The sequence below is a fragment of the Solanum verrucosum genome, unplaced genomic scaffold (assembly GCF_900185275.1).
Source record: "Solanum verrucosum unplaced genomic scaffold, falcon-dt-bn FXZP01000060.1, whole genome shotgun sequence".
Taxonomy (NCBI): domain Eukaryota; kingdom Viridiplantae; phylum Streptophyta; class Magnoliopsida; order Solanales; family Solanaceae; genus Solanum; species Solanum verrucosum.
Window position 1 is genome coordinate 4892017 of NW_026020129.1, and position 14862 is coordinate 4906878.

At 35.0% G+C, this 14862-nt stretch overlaps 2 protein-coding genes across 2 annotated transcripts in view; one reads left to right on the forward strand and one right to left on the reverse strand.

Annotated features, from left to right (window-relative positions):
• Positions 1 to 1031: 1031 nt before the first annotated feature.
• LOC125826920 (uncharacterized protein At4g17910) lies at positions 1032 to 13994 on the forward strand. The gene is made up of 16 exons (XM_049506273.1): positions 1032 to 1184; positions 1286 to 1349; positions 1428 to 1470; positions 3170 to 3294; positions 3557 to 3630; positions 3728 to 3803; positions 3903 to 3992; positions 4748 to 4821; positions 5525 to 5612; positions 8474 to 8600; positions 8686 to 8790; positions 10073 to 10202; positions 10312 to 10363; positions 10463 to 10507; positions 13605 to 13703; positions 13806 to 13994. Exons 1-16 carry the CDS (start codon positions 1135 to 1137, stop codon positions 13956 to 13958), a joined length of 1395 nt encoding a protein of 464 aa, XP_049362230.1. The 5' UTR covers positions 1032 to 1134; the 3' UTR covers positions 13959 to 13994.
• LOC125826958 (acetylornithine deacetylase-like) overlaps positions 1062 to 14862 on the reverse strand; it is a 291462-nt gene continuing 277661 nt past the window's right edge. The window contains exon 11 of the mRNA XM_049506312.1: positions 1062 to 1072. The gene's annotated coding sequence lies outside the window, so the exon portion shown is untranslated. The remainder of the gene's footprint in view (positions 1073 to 14862) is intronic.

Genomic DNA, 14862 nt, shown 5'->3' on the forward strand with positions numbered 1-14862 from the left:
CGTGAGACAACAACATGTTTTAAGTGCTAATTGGAACTTTGAAACGACTCTGACGTACAAGATTATGACATCTTCAATACATTAGAGACATTTTTTTTATTATTATTTTCCTCGTCTCATTTTATTTGTTCTTACGTGATCATAAGCAATTTTTTTTTAAAAAAAAACTGTTAAAACTTATAATTATAAATTATCTTAATAATATATATATATATATATATATATATATATATATATATATATATATATATATATAAAATGATTCACATATAACAAACATAAAAATCATAGTTGTATGCTATAACTATAGTTTGTATAATTGCGCTCCATAACAAACATAAATATGTATATTCGCTATACATATACAAATGAAATCTATGGCTATTTCGCTATACATATATACAAAAGAAGTAATTGTATAATCTGTTTCGGCATACATATATAAAAGAATCAATTTTATAATCTATTTTGTATAAAGAGAGAAAGACAAAAGAAAACTGGGCAGAGGAAGATCGTATTTGTATAATCATAAGTGTATAGGACGAAAATATATGCATTTGTATTTGTATATACAATTTTCTCTCGCTTTATACAAACACAAACGCAATGTAGATATTTGTGTTTGTATAAAGTGAGAGAGGCAAGTGAGAGTGGCGAGCCAAATCTGGAGAGTGGCGACCGAGATCTGGGAGAGGGGAGACAATGGAATGAAAATATATGTATATATACAATTTTTTCTCGCTTTATACAAACACAAACGTATTTTATACATTTATGTTTGTATAAAAGCGAGAGAGACGAGCGAGACTGGCAGCGCAATACGAGAGTGGCGAGCGAGATTCCACCATAGAGAGAGACGAAAATAACAACAATTTGCTATGTGATATAATTAAATCAAATTATATTTATAACTTTTAATTTGAATTAATAGTTTGCCAGTGTTATATATAATTTTCCCAAAAAAAAAAGGCTAAAAACAACAAATAGTGTAAATTTCTTTTTTGGTATTTGCTTAATTGCAGAACTACTTCCTAAATTTCACTCCGTTCCGATTCAGAACTGTTCGAACCTCCGCCGGTGAAATTGCTTACACACTACAGGTATTGACGAACTTCGCCATCTCCGTCACCGACGATGGATTCTCCGGCGAACACAATCAATCCGTACAAGCGTCTCAAGGAAGAGTTACGATTTTCTTTGAACAAACAAATCCATAAATTGCATTTTTTTCCACTTTGTTATGATCTGAATTTTGAACAATTACCTTTTCGATCATTCGTTTCAGGTTTGTGAGCAATTTAACAGGAACTTCAATGACGGAGTTATTCCTTCTCATTACCACTCTCTCGGTAAAAAAACGTTGCTATTTTTATTTTTTTTTGGTATTATGTGTTATATTTTAATTTTGTTTTTGTGTTGTGATTCAGATGCTCCTCTTTCTACGTTCGGTATATTCCAGTTCCAAAAAAGGTGTGAAATAGCACAACATTGTATTATTTTTCTCCTGTCATGACATTTTATTCATCATTCTTATTAAATTTTAGTTAATTGCTTTTTTTTTTTTCGGGTTTTTCCATTTTAGATGCTGTAAAGCTTGTATTTGAGCCTTAAATAGTTTGCCATCAGGCAAAATTGGAATGATACAGAAGAAAAAATTACGTATTCTCCTCCTTTTTATTAAGTATTTGTATTATTTTCTTACGATTAGCTAAATGTGACAAAGACCAAACTGTTTATATGGATATAGTTGGTTTGAAAACATTATTCGTTTACTTATTTATTTTTGTAATGAAGGTGTTCGGGTTAGCTTTGTTGCACTTTGACTAATCTACCAAGTACCTGTCACCTTCCACCACCACCGGTGAGGGACTGATTGGAAAAAAGAACCTAACTTTTCTTTCAATTTTTGTTTTGGTACTTGGTAGTTTATTTTTTTAAATTTGGAGTCTGAGTATTTGCAGTCAGTTTGGAAAGAAAGAAGAGGAGAAGGTTATCATTTTGTTACATTTTGACTTATAGAAAGTAAAGAAAGGACTGTACAGTATTCTGAATTCATCATCACACTTTGTTAATTTACGTTTTACATCAAATAATAGTTGAAGTCCTAGAATTTTATAGATCCATTTTTATTATCCTCCCAAAAGACATTCCATTGGTTCTTAATTTTTGGGCAGAAAAAGCTTAACTAAATCCACTAACAAGAAATAACTAAGTCAATGCAATTCTTCCGTCATGCAAAATACTTCTGGATAAGTTAGTAGTAAAACAGCAAATGTTGAAGCAGGGGAGGATCTGAACTAACTGAACCTCCTAGGCAAGATGCAATGAATAGTGTATTAGTGTGACTCCTACATGTTAACAGGTTATCAGTATGCTAAGCCACTACTATACTGAGGTCTATGAAAATGCTTTTTGAGGGGCTCTTGGTCTTTCAGAGGGTAAAGCTGAGGACATAATGTGGGACTAATGATTGGTTTGGGAAGAGTATGAAAACTTTAAGGAAGTAGGCCGAACATTCTAGAATTCCGTTTGGAGTAAAGTGAATGGGACTTGGGATATATTTGAAGCTATAAAACTGGGAGCTAGAGTTTTGGGATAATCTTTGGTCTATTTATCACGTAAAAGGTTCTGAGTGAAACTAAGTGACAATAAATGCACTTTATTGAGGAGATACTATCATTGAGACCTTTCTAAAGAGATCATGAAGAACTATTATAGTGGTATCATCCTACTTGCTGTGTAAATTTAATACTCATTGCACCTAAAATAGAAATTGCTAGACTTCTCTTGTCCAAAAGAAACTCCCAGTTTTGAAGTTGGGTGTGAAACTCGTATTACTGTTAAGTGAAAAAAAAAGTTTTTCTTGGATATAGCAACAGATACATTAGGCCTTTTTTCAAATTTATCAACAACTAAAATCTTTTGCTAATGTGTTGATCCTGTAGTGGTCAATGAACTTCCTGAAGACCCATTTGTTTTAGTCTGATCACTGTTGCCCAAACTCATAATTGCTTGATTAGTTGTATTGTTTGACGAAAGAAGTCCTAACACTTTGTTTGTGACGTTAGTTGTACTTTATTTCCATTTCCTTTTCTTGTTTCACCATTTTATGTGGCCAATAACTGTATCACTTCACCCCTTTGTGAGGCATCTGATCCTAATTTTGCAGAGACCTTGTCAAAGAAAGATGATAACGTTAATGCAGTTGTTTGTAAGAAGAACATGGGATCACATCTTGCTTCAGCGACTCTTGACGTCCTCTGCATTGTATTTCCAGTCATTTTATGTTTAACTGTAAGTGTTCTCTGTCTGTTCTATAATACCAACAATACTTGTGATTCGTTTTAACAAGTTGAATAAATGGATGAAAAGATCTCTATTATATTAACATCTGAATGAAAAGGAAAGAGTAAGAAGATTTAGGTATAAACTGGTTATCGTTTCTAGTCATTTGTTGATGAAGTAGTTGTTTCCTGTGTGCTAGATGATCTCAAGTTCTGAGAACTTGATTTAATACTTGATATTCTTAATCAAATGAGTAACTATTCAATCTCAGATTCTGGCAGATTGGACATATACTAATGCAGTTGGGATGACCTTATTGGTGACATTCTTTATTTTAGCTAGAAGGTAATCCAATCATAGAATTCTACAGCTATTCCATGAAGCTGTTTACATGTATTTCACGCAGCTTATTGTATGTAACGGTATTTCATGTTCAATGCAGATCTGGATTTTCTGTTTCTCAGGAAGAGGGGGTCCGATCTCTTAGGACAAATATATCTGCATACAGGGTTGCTATGGTATGCAGAATAACAATTATTTACATTATGCTTTCATCTACTTTTGTTTCCTTTTATTGCTGGAGTTACTATTTATGATTTTAGGTATGATTGCTGCAGAATTTTCTGACATGCATATGTATTCTGGCTGTTGACTTCAAGATATTTCCTAGAAGATATGCTAAAACAGAGACCTACGGTACTGGCTTGGTAAACAACTATCTGTATTCTATTGCCATATTTGTGCTAATACCTTGATGTGTGCACTGAAGTGCCGGCTGAGCGATTGGGAACATCCCAATCTGCAGTTGCTCAGTTATAAGGCGAAACGGAAGTTCTAACGACCCTTTAACAACATTGTTGGCTAGGATTTAGGTTGTATCAGTTCAAAAATTTCTTAACGCAAAGTTTTCTTTGAGATGTAGAGATTAAGGATGGTGACAGTAAATAATTGTAATATTAAGGGTTATTTCTGGAAAGGAAACGAATGGAATATAAGAGATGATTTGATGGTATTGTTTTCTAGTTAACGAATGGAATAGAAGAGATGATTTATTGGTATTGTTTTCTAGAGTAGACCAGGGTTGTTCTATGTGATTGATTAGTATTACTGTGTGTACTCTCTTGTTGTTCAAAACACAGCAAGATTCCTTGTATAGTTCTTAAAATTACATTTTCTATCTCATTTTAGGCATTGACATGTTAAATAAATCCTAGGTAACTTTTTTCGCTAGCATATGCTTATTTGCAAGTTGTCATTATGAAAGTTCTTCTCTCTATTTTTCCTTCACTTTTATGTCGTCCTACGTCAGTTCCATTGTATTGAGCTCAACTTCATTGATTCATCTTTTTGTTTAGTTTTTTCATCCTGGTTCTGTCAGCTGACTACTTCTGATGAACCTTTTGCCGAAATGTAAACTGGAGTTAGAATTAGGTACCTTATGCTTACCTTGTGGTTGTATCAGATGGACATTGGAGTAGGTTCGTTTATTGTGGCAAATGCGTTGGTTTCACGACAAGCACGTGGAATTGCAAAAACGTAAGTGATGATTCTCGATTTGAACTTTTATCATGACCATTGATGAGATTTTACTTCTTGTTGATGACTGGATGGTGCTATATAGTTTGACTGACATGTTTCTCTTTAGGGGTCGTTTAGTAGGGTGTATATGAATAGTACTGATTAGGGTGTCTTAGTAATTCTGAGAGTAGTTATGTTGGAATTAAAGATAACATATATTGCATAATTTCTAATATTAGTATTGTTTTCTCTAATACTTCAAACCAAACGGCCCGTAAGAATATTCTGGCTATCATTAATATATACTTATGTAGAAACCCTACTATTTGATTCTTTGGGCTGGTCAATGTGTCTCTCAAACCAATCATTAGTCCACATAATGTTGATGAAGAAAGAAAATTTTTCTCCTGGAATCCATATAGCTATTTATAATTGATTCCCCTGTACTAGGGCTTTCAATCTAAACATACAGTCAGATGATGTTTTTTCAATATGAGAGTCAGAATTCTGTTCCATTACTAATGTAATTGATTCTCTTCTTGATTCATTTGATAAAGGAATATATTCCTCTGTACTAGGTCTACAAAAGTACAGTCAGATCATGTTGCTTGATTAGAACTGTTATTTAATTTCTGGTCTGTAATTATCTAATCAATTCTCTTCTTTTATTCATTTGATAAATAAAATTTTGCACTTTCTTAATTGGCACTTACATTTCCAGGAATTTGAGAAATGCAATTTCTTCAACTTGTCCACTCATAGTCCTGGGGTTTGCTCGAATCTTTTTCACTTCAAGTGTTGATTATCAGGTTACTGGAATCTTAATTCTTCTACATTACCAATGTTATTCTTTTTCTTTGGCCCAGGGTGTGGGGGTTGGGGGGACAAAATTTGGAGATTTAAATCGAAGAAACATTCACGAGGGGGCACACTTCAGCCCGTGAGAATGATATGGTGAGTGGATAACTTGAATGTGCAGTGTATCCACCTCCACCCCATATAATGCATGCCTGAAATAGCGAAGATGATTTTGAGAATGTCTTGTGATAGGCTATCTTAATCATGAACTTTTTGGCTTATTTTTTTGTTTGTATTTCTGATTATGTCCAACACATCCTCAAGATGAGTGCCATAGAAATGCAGATGCCAAGCTGGATGTGTGTTTACAAGATTAAAAATGATCACATTAGAAGAAGCAAGTAGCATATTGAGGATAATATAAGAGAAGGTCGCTTGAGATCGTTTGGTCATATCCTGCATCAATCTCCAGATATGTCGCTCTATTGGTGTGAAACTAAGGTAGTATGTGATAACATGGGACGAGGTAGGCCTAAAATTACATGGAAGGAAGTTGTATCGAGAGACGTATAGTTTCTTGAAAGCGAAAATATGGTACATGAAAGTGCAAGTAGCATTTGTAAAGCTCTATATAGGCAGTTAGACGGGAATATATTTAGGCCGCATTTGTTCTTATTAAGACTAAGACGTCTGAATTTGGATACACATCTGAATATTAAGATATTGCATTCAGATTAGATGTTTGAATTCGAATGCATATCTGAATATTAAGATATTGTTTAAGATCTGAAAACTAAATAATTAAATTTGCCTTTAAACTTAATAAATATAGAAGTTAATAAAATATATATCAACAAAATATTTTAAAAGAACTATTAGCGGTTGGTGGTAATGGCTAGCGGTGGAGGTTGTGGGATCCGATTAGAATAGTGTTGTCTAATGATGTTGTTGTGGGTAGTAGCTAGTGGTGATGGTAACTGACAATAATGGTTGATGGTGGAATATAGTGATAGCTAATGGTAGTTGTAAATAATGATGGTGGTTTGCAATACATAGTGGTGACGATGATGATGATTGTGTGTAGTGATAGGTTGTTGTTGTGGTAATGGTGGTGATGATGTTAAATAGTGGGTAGTGGTGGTGACAACTGATTGTAGTGATTGACAACAATGGTGGTTGTGGTTGAGGATGGTAGTTGTGGGTGGGTGGTGGTGGTAGATAATGATGGGCGACAATGGTGGTAATCAATAATGGTGAGTGATGGCGACAACAGTGAATAGATAGAATTGGTGAACTACCATCTTTGTAGAAAATTTTAAATTTACACCCTTCGGAGTGGCCCAGTGATTTGAGCTCATCGCACCGGGCTTGTCTAGTGCGGGTTACCTCTCTTGTGTGGTTTGCAGGCTATTGCATAGGAGCGGGGGTTTTACCTTATGCGCACCCCCTTAAGGGTAGCGGCTGGCTGCGGGTTTCCCTTGTCATAAAAAAAGGAATTTTTAAATATACATCTTAATGATATTAAGTCTTTGTTGCATATCTTAATCATTCAAGTCTATTCAAACCCATTAAGAGGTTGTAATATAAAAATGCTCTTAATGGTTAAGATCCAATTAATTAAGATTCATACCTAAAAAATAAACGGACTTAATGACTGAATAAAGACCTTTTGTGATGACTGTCGTAACTGGCCAGTTGGTACACCTCGACTAATTTACGGGACCACCCAGGCCGGACAAAAAAGAAGAAACCATCTAAGCTTTTCCCTTTGCGAGGAATTGAACCTTAGATCTCATGGTTCTCAACTCACTTCAAACCACTTGGGTGTGGCCTAAAAGAATTTAATTGTTGAAACATGGTTAATGAGGAATTATATAGCCGACTGCAACTAGTTTCGGACTGAAGCGTAGTAGGTATCATTTCTGATTATGGTCAAATTTATCTCAACTTTGAAATTATGCACGGCAAGTTTATATCTTAATGCAAGCAAGACAACTTGTTGAATTAATCTTTTCTGCCACATCATGTGTAACGAGAATTAAACCCCTCCGCTGCTGGGGAAAATGTATAATGTACTACTTTGATCCAACAAGTTGTTAGAAGTAGGTTTTGGCTTGGATCTACCAAAGGAAGAGTACTTCAAGGCTTTCCACGAATTGGAATCATTGAAGAAGCTCTTTATACTGAATTTGTTTATGAATGGTCCCTTCCTCATTCAGTACAGTATGGATAGCATGCTCAATGATTAGTTATAACCCGAATTTTCTTTTAATTGCATATTAAGTTCTTAAAAATGACGTGTTACTTTCTTAACTAGTAAACTGTGAAATTTGGAGACACGATTGCCCAATGTTTTACTGGCAAGGTGTGTACTCCCTTTCTTCGATTAGTGAAGCCAGGACAATAGTAGTGTCAAAATTAAAATGCACAATTATGTTGCAGGAAAGGAGACCTTTGTGTAACACCTTAGCAAAAAAAAAAAAGAGAAGGGGAGATCTTTGTGTAATGTTTTTCCATTCCTATTTCTCAAAAGTCAAAATGTTCTTATTTTCCTGTGTTTGACTGCAGCAATCATCGTTAACTTTTCTCATCATATTGTTGTGTCAAAATGGTAATTTTAGAAGGGTCCTCAGCAAGCATCATAGTCGTCTAGCTTTAAACTTCCTTTCTGAGTACTGCATACCTATGGCTATATGTGTTTCTGTTTGTATGAACAATTAAATGCATCGTATATCTGTACCAGTGTTTACAGATGTTTTTCATGTAGTTTTCCTGCATAGCTACTATGATCCTTTCTTCATCTGCATTTTCTAGGCATTTCTTCAAACTATGTCATTCTTAATACTGATAGAAGTCATTTCCTTCGTCATAGGTTCACGTTGGTGAATATGGTGTGCACTGGAATTTCTTTTTCACTCTTGCTGGTGTAGCAATTTTGACATCGATAATTAATCTTCAACCGAGTTATTGTGGAATTCTGGGGTGGTTTATTCTAGTAGGTATTATTGTAATCTTGGCCCATCTCAGAATTTTTGGTACCTTCTCATATGCTTGGTAAACCTATAATGTTGTTTGTCCTTTCAGTATATGAGGTCATCCTGTTGCTTGGGCTAAATGAATATCTTCTTTCAAATGAACGAGGACATGACATCATCAGTCAAAACAAAGAAGGGATTTTTAGCATTTTTGGTAAGGTGAAGTGAAATTAGAGCAGTCTTTCTCTCTCTCTGACACCGTGCATTTGCTTACTGGCTTGCTCAGTTTTATGGTCGTTGTGTCTTTTTGGAAATTCTTTGAAGAAGAGATCGGATGGTTCCCCGTTTCGTTTTGACTTGGATATGAAACTTTCCCCTTAATTTTTTCTGTACTTGAGACTAGCGCATATAGGTGGAGTTAAGTAAATGGTTCCAATATATGTGCACTTTTTAAAGTTCTGTGTCACAATGCTTGTAAATCAAAATAAACTTTTAGATATAAGTGTCATAATTAGTTGTTAATATAGTAGTAATCAGATTAAGGGCAGTTCATCATTGAAACTTTATTTTAGCAAGAAGTGGGGGTTTTATTTAGTTTTTTTGTGGGGTATTTCTTTGGTCAGTCTAGCATACACGTGTAAACTGCTTCCTAATATGGGATACAGGGGTTTGCTAATTTGTTTAAATGGAAGAATTATGTGAATAATGCATGAGGCCGTGGACTTAGGTGAATGTTTCTGATGTGGGTTGGGAGAACTGCAGAAAAGGACCTTGTGTTGAAAAAATTGCAAACATTGGATTCCAAATGCTTATCAACCAAAATAAAATATTATGCTAAGGACAAGTTCAGTATGTTCTGAATATAACAGTAATCAATATAGCAGTAATCACATACTCACATCTTGCAAGCTGGTCCATGTAATATAGCTTCATTGTAGTAAGAACTGGGGATCCATTGGGTCTGTTCTTTGTTGAATCTAACACATGTATCAAGTATTGCCAATAGTGGAATACAAATGGGTCAGGTAAGTTTGTAGATTTTGGGACAAATGAACATCCAGATCAACACACACACGCGCGCCAGACTCACTGAAGAAAAATAGTTCTTTTCCAGATGGAAAAAATAAGTTAATGTTGTGCAAGTTTTGAAGTTCTTCCCCAAATTTCTGGAACAAGGAAAGAAAGCTTATTTGGGATACCCATTTCAATAGGATGTGAAAATTCTTACGATGACTTCTCTTTCAAGGTAGAACAAAACATGTTAACTGAAGAATTAATTAGTTATTTCTATTTTCTTACTCATCTTTTCTCAGAAGGTATTTGGGAGTCATCTTAAACCAAATGTGATATTTAATTTCATTGTATGAGCATTATCGACTTTAGCTGGGTCGATGGTGGTTATCATAATATTTTCAGTACTTCTTGTCACAATCTTCTTACATTTTTATTTTATGATTGGTTATTTTGGTTTAGCAAATTATTTCTTTTGATATCAGGTTATTGGGGGTTGTACCTTGTTTGTGTCCAACTAGGCAACTATCTTTTCTTTGGAAAACCTGGAGATGCTGTGTTGAGGACAAACGATTGGGCAAGGATTAGAGTCTGGATTATCTGTCTTCTATTCTGGTCTGATTTCTGGCTATGGAGTATTTTGTTGTCCACTTCCTGAATGTTTGCTTTCTTGCTATTTAAATGCTGATATTTCTAAGCTTGTTGCTTCCTCTTCATGTTGCAGGTTGTTGACCGTTTTGCTAGATAGGCATGTTGAGAGGGTTTCTCGCAGAATGGTATAGTGTATTACTCTGGGAGTTTTCCTCCTTTAATTTCAATAGCAAATATCTTAGTTTTCAATCTAGTTTTATGTGACTAATAATCTCTTTTAACAGTGCAACCTGGCTTATGTTACTGTAGTATTGGCTATGAACCTTCAGGTAAGATTCATAGAAATTGGCTCTGTTTCTAAATGGTTCTGGGCTTCCTCTTCTGCATTGTGTTCAAGAATGTTCTGAGCTGTTTTCGTGCACTCTTCCTTCAAGTCTGTTTCTTTCATACCACTAAAGACCATAATTCACTCTTTTATTCTATCTACTTATACGCTGATTAAAGTTCTTTTGTCATAGTTAGAATGTGGAATTGTCTATTCCCTGTGGCTCCTTTTGTTTACTTGACTGGGGTAGCCTACTCATTCCATCTATCCATGATTCTTCTTCCGAACAGTTCTGCACTTGTAAATGGAGTTTGCGCTTGCAGACATACATGTTAGTCTTATCGGATGGATGTACTTTTGTGTCTTTAAGTTCATGGGTTTTCTGACGTCAGCTCTCATCAGTTATTTCAAGACTGAGTGCAAAGGCAGAAAAACTTAGATCAAGTGTATTAAGAATGATTTTGGACAAGATTTGAAAGTAGATAGTGAGACTAAAGAATTTCAGTCAATTGCTCAATACAAATTACCAGGATGACTTGGTAGATATTCATACATGTGTGACAGATAGAAACCTTAGCTGAATTTATAGATAAACCTATGTTGAAGTAAAGGATATGATGAGGATAGACTAGTTTTGAAGTGCCTTGGTGAGGTTAAGTGATGGCTAACCATGCTATTCAATGTTATATTAAGGAGTGAAAGATAATAAATGAGTGGAAAAGGGTACCTTGGTTCCAATATACAAGAACAAAGGAGATAAAGATGTTCGAACTATTATTGTGTGAAACTTATATAAAATATATATATATATATATATATATATATATGTATGTATTTTAAGCTAAACTTATATAATATAAAATTCGAATAGTGATGAGGATAGAGTAGGGACATTAAGTAAGGCTAAGTGGGTTCATGATTGGTAGTCTTGTAACAGCGGAGTATTTTTGTTGAGATTTGTAGAAATTCTTACAGAGAGAAGGAATCTACATGATATTCGGTGAACTAAAGAAAGCATATGGTAGTGCCAGTAAAGTAGTTCGAAAATAAAGAATCCATATCAAATATAAATATGATACAGGATAGTTCAAAGGAGCAGTTACAAGTGTGAGAACAGTGGGTAGAGATACAAAGAGATTTTCATTGAATCCAGTGCCTAACAACGTAAGAGCAAATTTTACAGAATGATTGCGGGAAGGGCCGGACCCACGTGGGTTCCAGGGGGTTCATCCGAACTCCCTCGGCAAAAAATTGCACGGTATATATAAGGTAAATTTTATGTATTTCTGTAGATATATATATTTTGAACCCCCTCAATAACAAAGAGAAACTGATGGCGCAGTGGCAAGTACCCCTGAAATTAAGATGTACGTCGCCAATTCGAATCCCAGTGAAAGTGTTTTATTTTTTTCTTTTTCAGTTCTGTTTTTTTAAGTTCTATTTTTTTACTTTAAAAAATGTGCTAAAAGTTTGGTTTTAAACCCAAAAGAATTCAAGTTTCCCATTTCTAAAGGCTTATTTACACATTTATACTTTTATATTTCGAACCGCCTGAACGAAAATCCTGGGTCCGCCACTGGTTGCGGGAGCAACAATGTTATATTGAAGTGAATGTACTGTCTCAATAATGAAATATATCCAGAAGATGAATGCTTAGAAATGCACAAACTAATATGGATATGCAGTTGAACAAGATTGGACAAATCTTGAAACAATTGCATCAGATTGGACATAAAGGATAAAAATGAGAAAAAATATCACTGAAGATGGTTTGACCATGTTGAATTGGTTTGTATGATTATTGAAGGTGCTTAAAGAGGATAATGTAGACATAGAATCAAATAGAAGGAGGCTATAAAAAACCTGTGATTTATTGGAACCAATGCGGATTTAGCTAATAATAGAAGATAATGGAAGCAAAGGAACCATATGGACAATGCCAGCTAGTTCAAATGAAGGTTGAGTTGTTGTTTTTACTGTTACATTAAATCTAGTGCTTACCAGGAATACTTTTAGTTCAGTAGAAACTTGTATGTCAGTATTTTGCTGTCATATTTCTTGCTACCATGCTTCAAATTCTTTTCTTGTCTGTAGATCCAAGGGCCTATCGGAAACAACCTCTCTACCCAACAAAAATAGGGTAGGGTCTATCTCCTACCCTCCCCAGACCCCACCAGTAGGGATTACACTGGGTGTATTGTTGTTGTTTGTAGAAACTTGTATGTCAATGTGGGAATAAGTGTAGGACTTGGAGAACTTCTTTTAGAGAATTGCCAGTATTGAAATGAAATGGATACAAATAAAGAGGAATAGATTTAGTCATATATTGACCCCAAATAGTTTGGAAGTGAAAGATAGTTGATTGATTGATCATTTACCATTCATTTCAGAGCTTGATAAGTCCAATCTTTCAATGGAGACACAAGAAGTAATAAGAGATAAAGATGGAGAAACAAAAGTAGATTTGAGTTCCCAGAAATTAATGGCATTTAGCTCAAGGAGTTTCATTACTATTTACTAAATAGCATGAATCAACCTGCAACTTGAAAGGGAAATTTTTAACGTTAAATTTCTCCAACAAGTTAATTAGTTTGGGGCCATTCACAAATCTTAGTGATAGGACGACTTTAGAGTAATACCACAGAGAATGTATGTCATTGAGCAAAGGACTAAAGGTTGGCTGGTACCCACTTCTGGAAAAGCTAATCCTGTTTTTTTTTTTTTTTTTTTTTTTTGTGGTTGTTTGACCAAATTTCTGGGTGAAGTAGGATGCTCATAATTTTTCTTCTGACTCAACTAATTATACACTTACACAAGCTGAGTATTGCTTTTTCAAAATGTTGCTTACACATTCCAAAAAGTTTGGTCAAGGATAGATTCATTTCACTCTTGGTAGGGGAACAATCCAAACTTCTGGATAGAGGTAGCCTAATTAGCAATCATTCCTGTTTTTCCAGGAAGAGTTTTTGGATTACTTGTGAATTTCTCCGGAATGTAATGCTGCATAATTTCATACAGAAATCTGCTGGCGTGATCCATATAATGTTGCATTTTTTTATTTTTTTTATTTAGGCATATGATTCAACGTTTTCCCTTTTCAGGTTTTTGCAGTTTTAACTCTAGCTGATTATGTACCTGGATATAAAGTTGCTGCATTGATAGAATATTTCGACCGAAATCTACTGGGCTCTTTTCTTCTGGTGAGGAAATTTTTATTGGTGACATCATCATTCTAGAAGAGTTTATGTTCAACCTCTGATCTCTGGATGATTAGTCATAAAAATTGTTTTGCAATCATGCAGGCTAACGTGCTAACTGGAATGGTTAATCTTTCCATGGATACCCTCTCTGTCTCACCATTCGTTGCCCTTGCTATCTTGGTTGGATATGCATACATTTTATCTATTGCCGCAGCAGTTGCACATTTTTATGGTATTCGATTGAAGTTTTGGTAGTGGAGCTTGTTCTAGTGTGTACTCTAATTCAAAATCCATTCTTTAACGTAATAGATCCTGTGTCTACAATAGATTCTGTAATCGAGGCATTGACTGAGCAATCATATATTTTACCTTACCCCTGTCTATTCAACTATCCTACAGTTTACTCTATTTCTGTTAATTAGAAATGCACTGTGGGAAGTGTGTGAGAGAAATGACCATGGTGTACCCACGTGAGCATGTGATCGCGGCCTAAATCATATGCCGTTGCTGTGCCACGACAACCAAAAGGAGTATATGTGACAGGAACCAGCACAGAGAGTGAGACCTCAATCCCTCTTTTGCTTTCTCTGTGCATGCACTGGGTAGGATTGCCCATGGCTAAAAAAGAAAGCCAAACTCAAGCCCCATTTAGGAAATGGTATTCATGGGTCCCCCAAGAAAATAGGGGGTCCAAAGAAAGAAAGTTGGAATACTATTGTTATTAATAATAATAGATGTAGAGTTTTAGTTTTTGAATGCAGATGATTGCTGAAATGTACTACTTTAGAAGAGAAAGCTTTGGTTGGTCACATGGATTGTGGATACCCTATACAGAGAGGGCCTGACAGCTTAATTGGACCATGGTCCAAACGTCCATTCATCCGTCCTCTTCTCCAGATAAGGTGACATTTCCTGTGCTTCTACTTTCACATGGTCCTTATCTGCAGTTTTTACCTATTCCTCTTCCCCTCTCTCTTCCTGTCTATTTTTCTTTCTTCCTTTTGAGTGACTCCTATTGTTTTGCCCTTACCTTTTATTACTGTGGTGACTATGTACAATACAAGGTATCTGCAGTTTTTTACCTTTTATTACTGTGGACCTTTGGTGACTATGTACAATACAAGGTTGGTTATTTTTATCATATAAGTTTTTTATATAG

Excerpts from the sequence above, each read along its gene's own strand:
- LOC125826920 (XM_049506273.1), top strand. The coding sequence starts at position 1,135 with ATGGATTCTCCGGCGAACACAATCAATCCGTACAAGCGTCTCAAGGAA. Across the intron at positions 3,295-3,556 it reads CAGTCATTTTATGTTTAACT|ATTCTGGCAGATTGGACATA; the intron begins GTAAGTGTTCTC and ends ATTCAATCTCAG. Across the intron at positions 10,203-10,311 it reads ATTATCTGTCTTCTATTCTG|GTTGTTGACCGTTTTGCTAG; the intron begins GTCTGATTTCTG and ends TTCATGTTGCAG.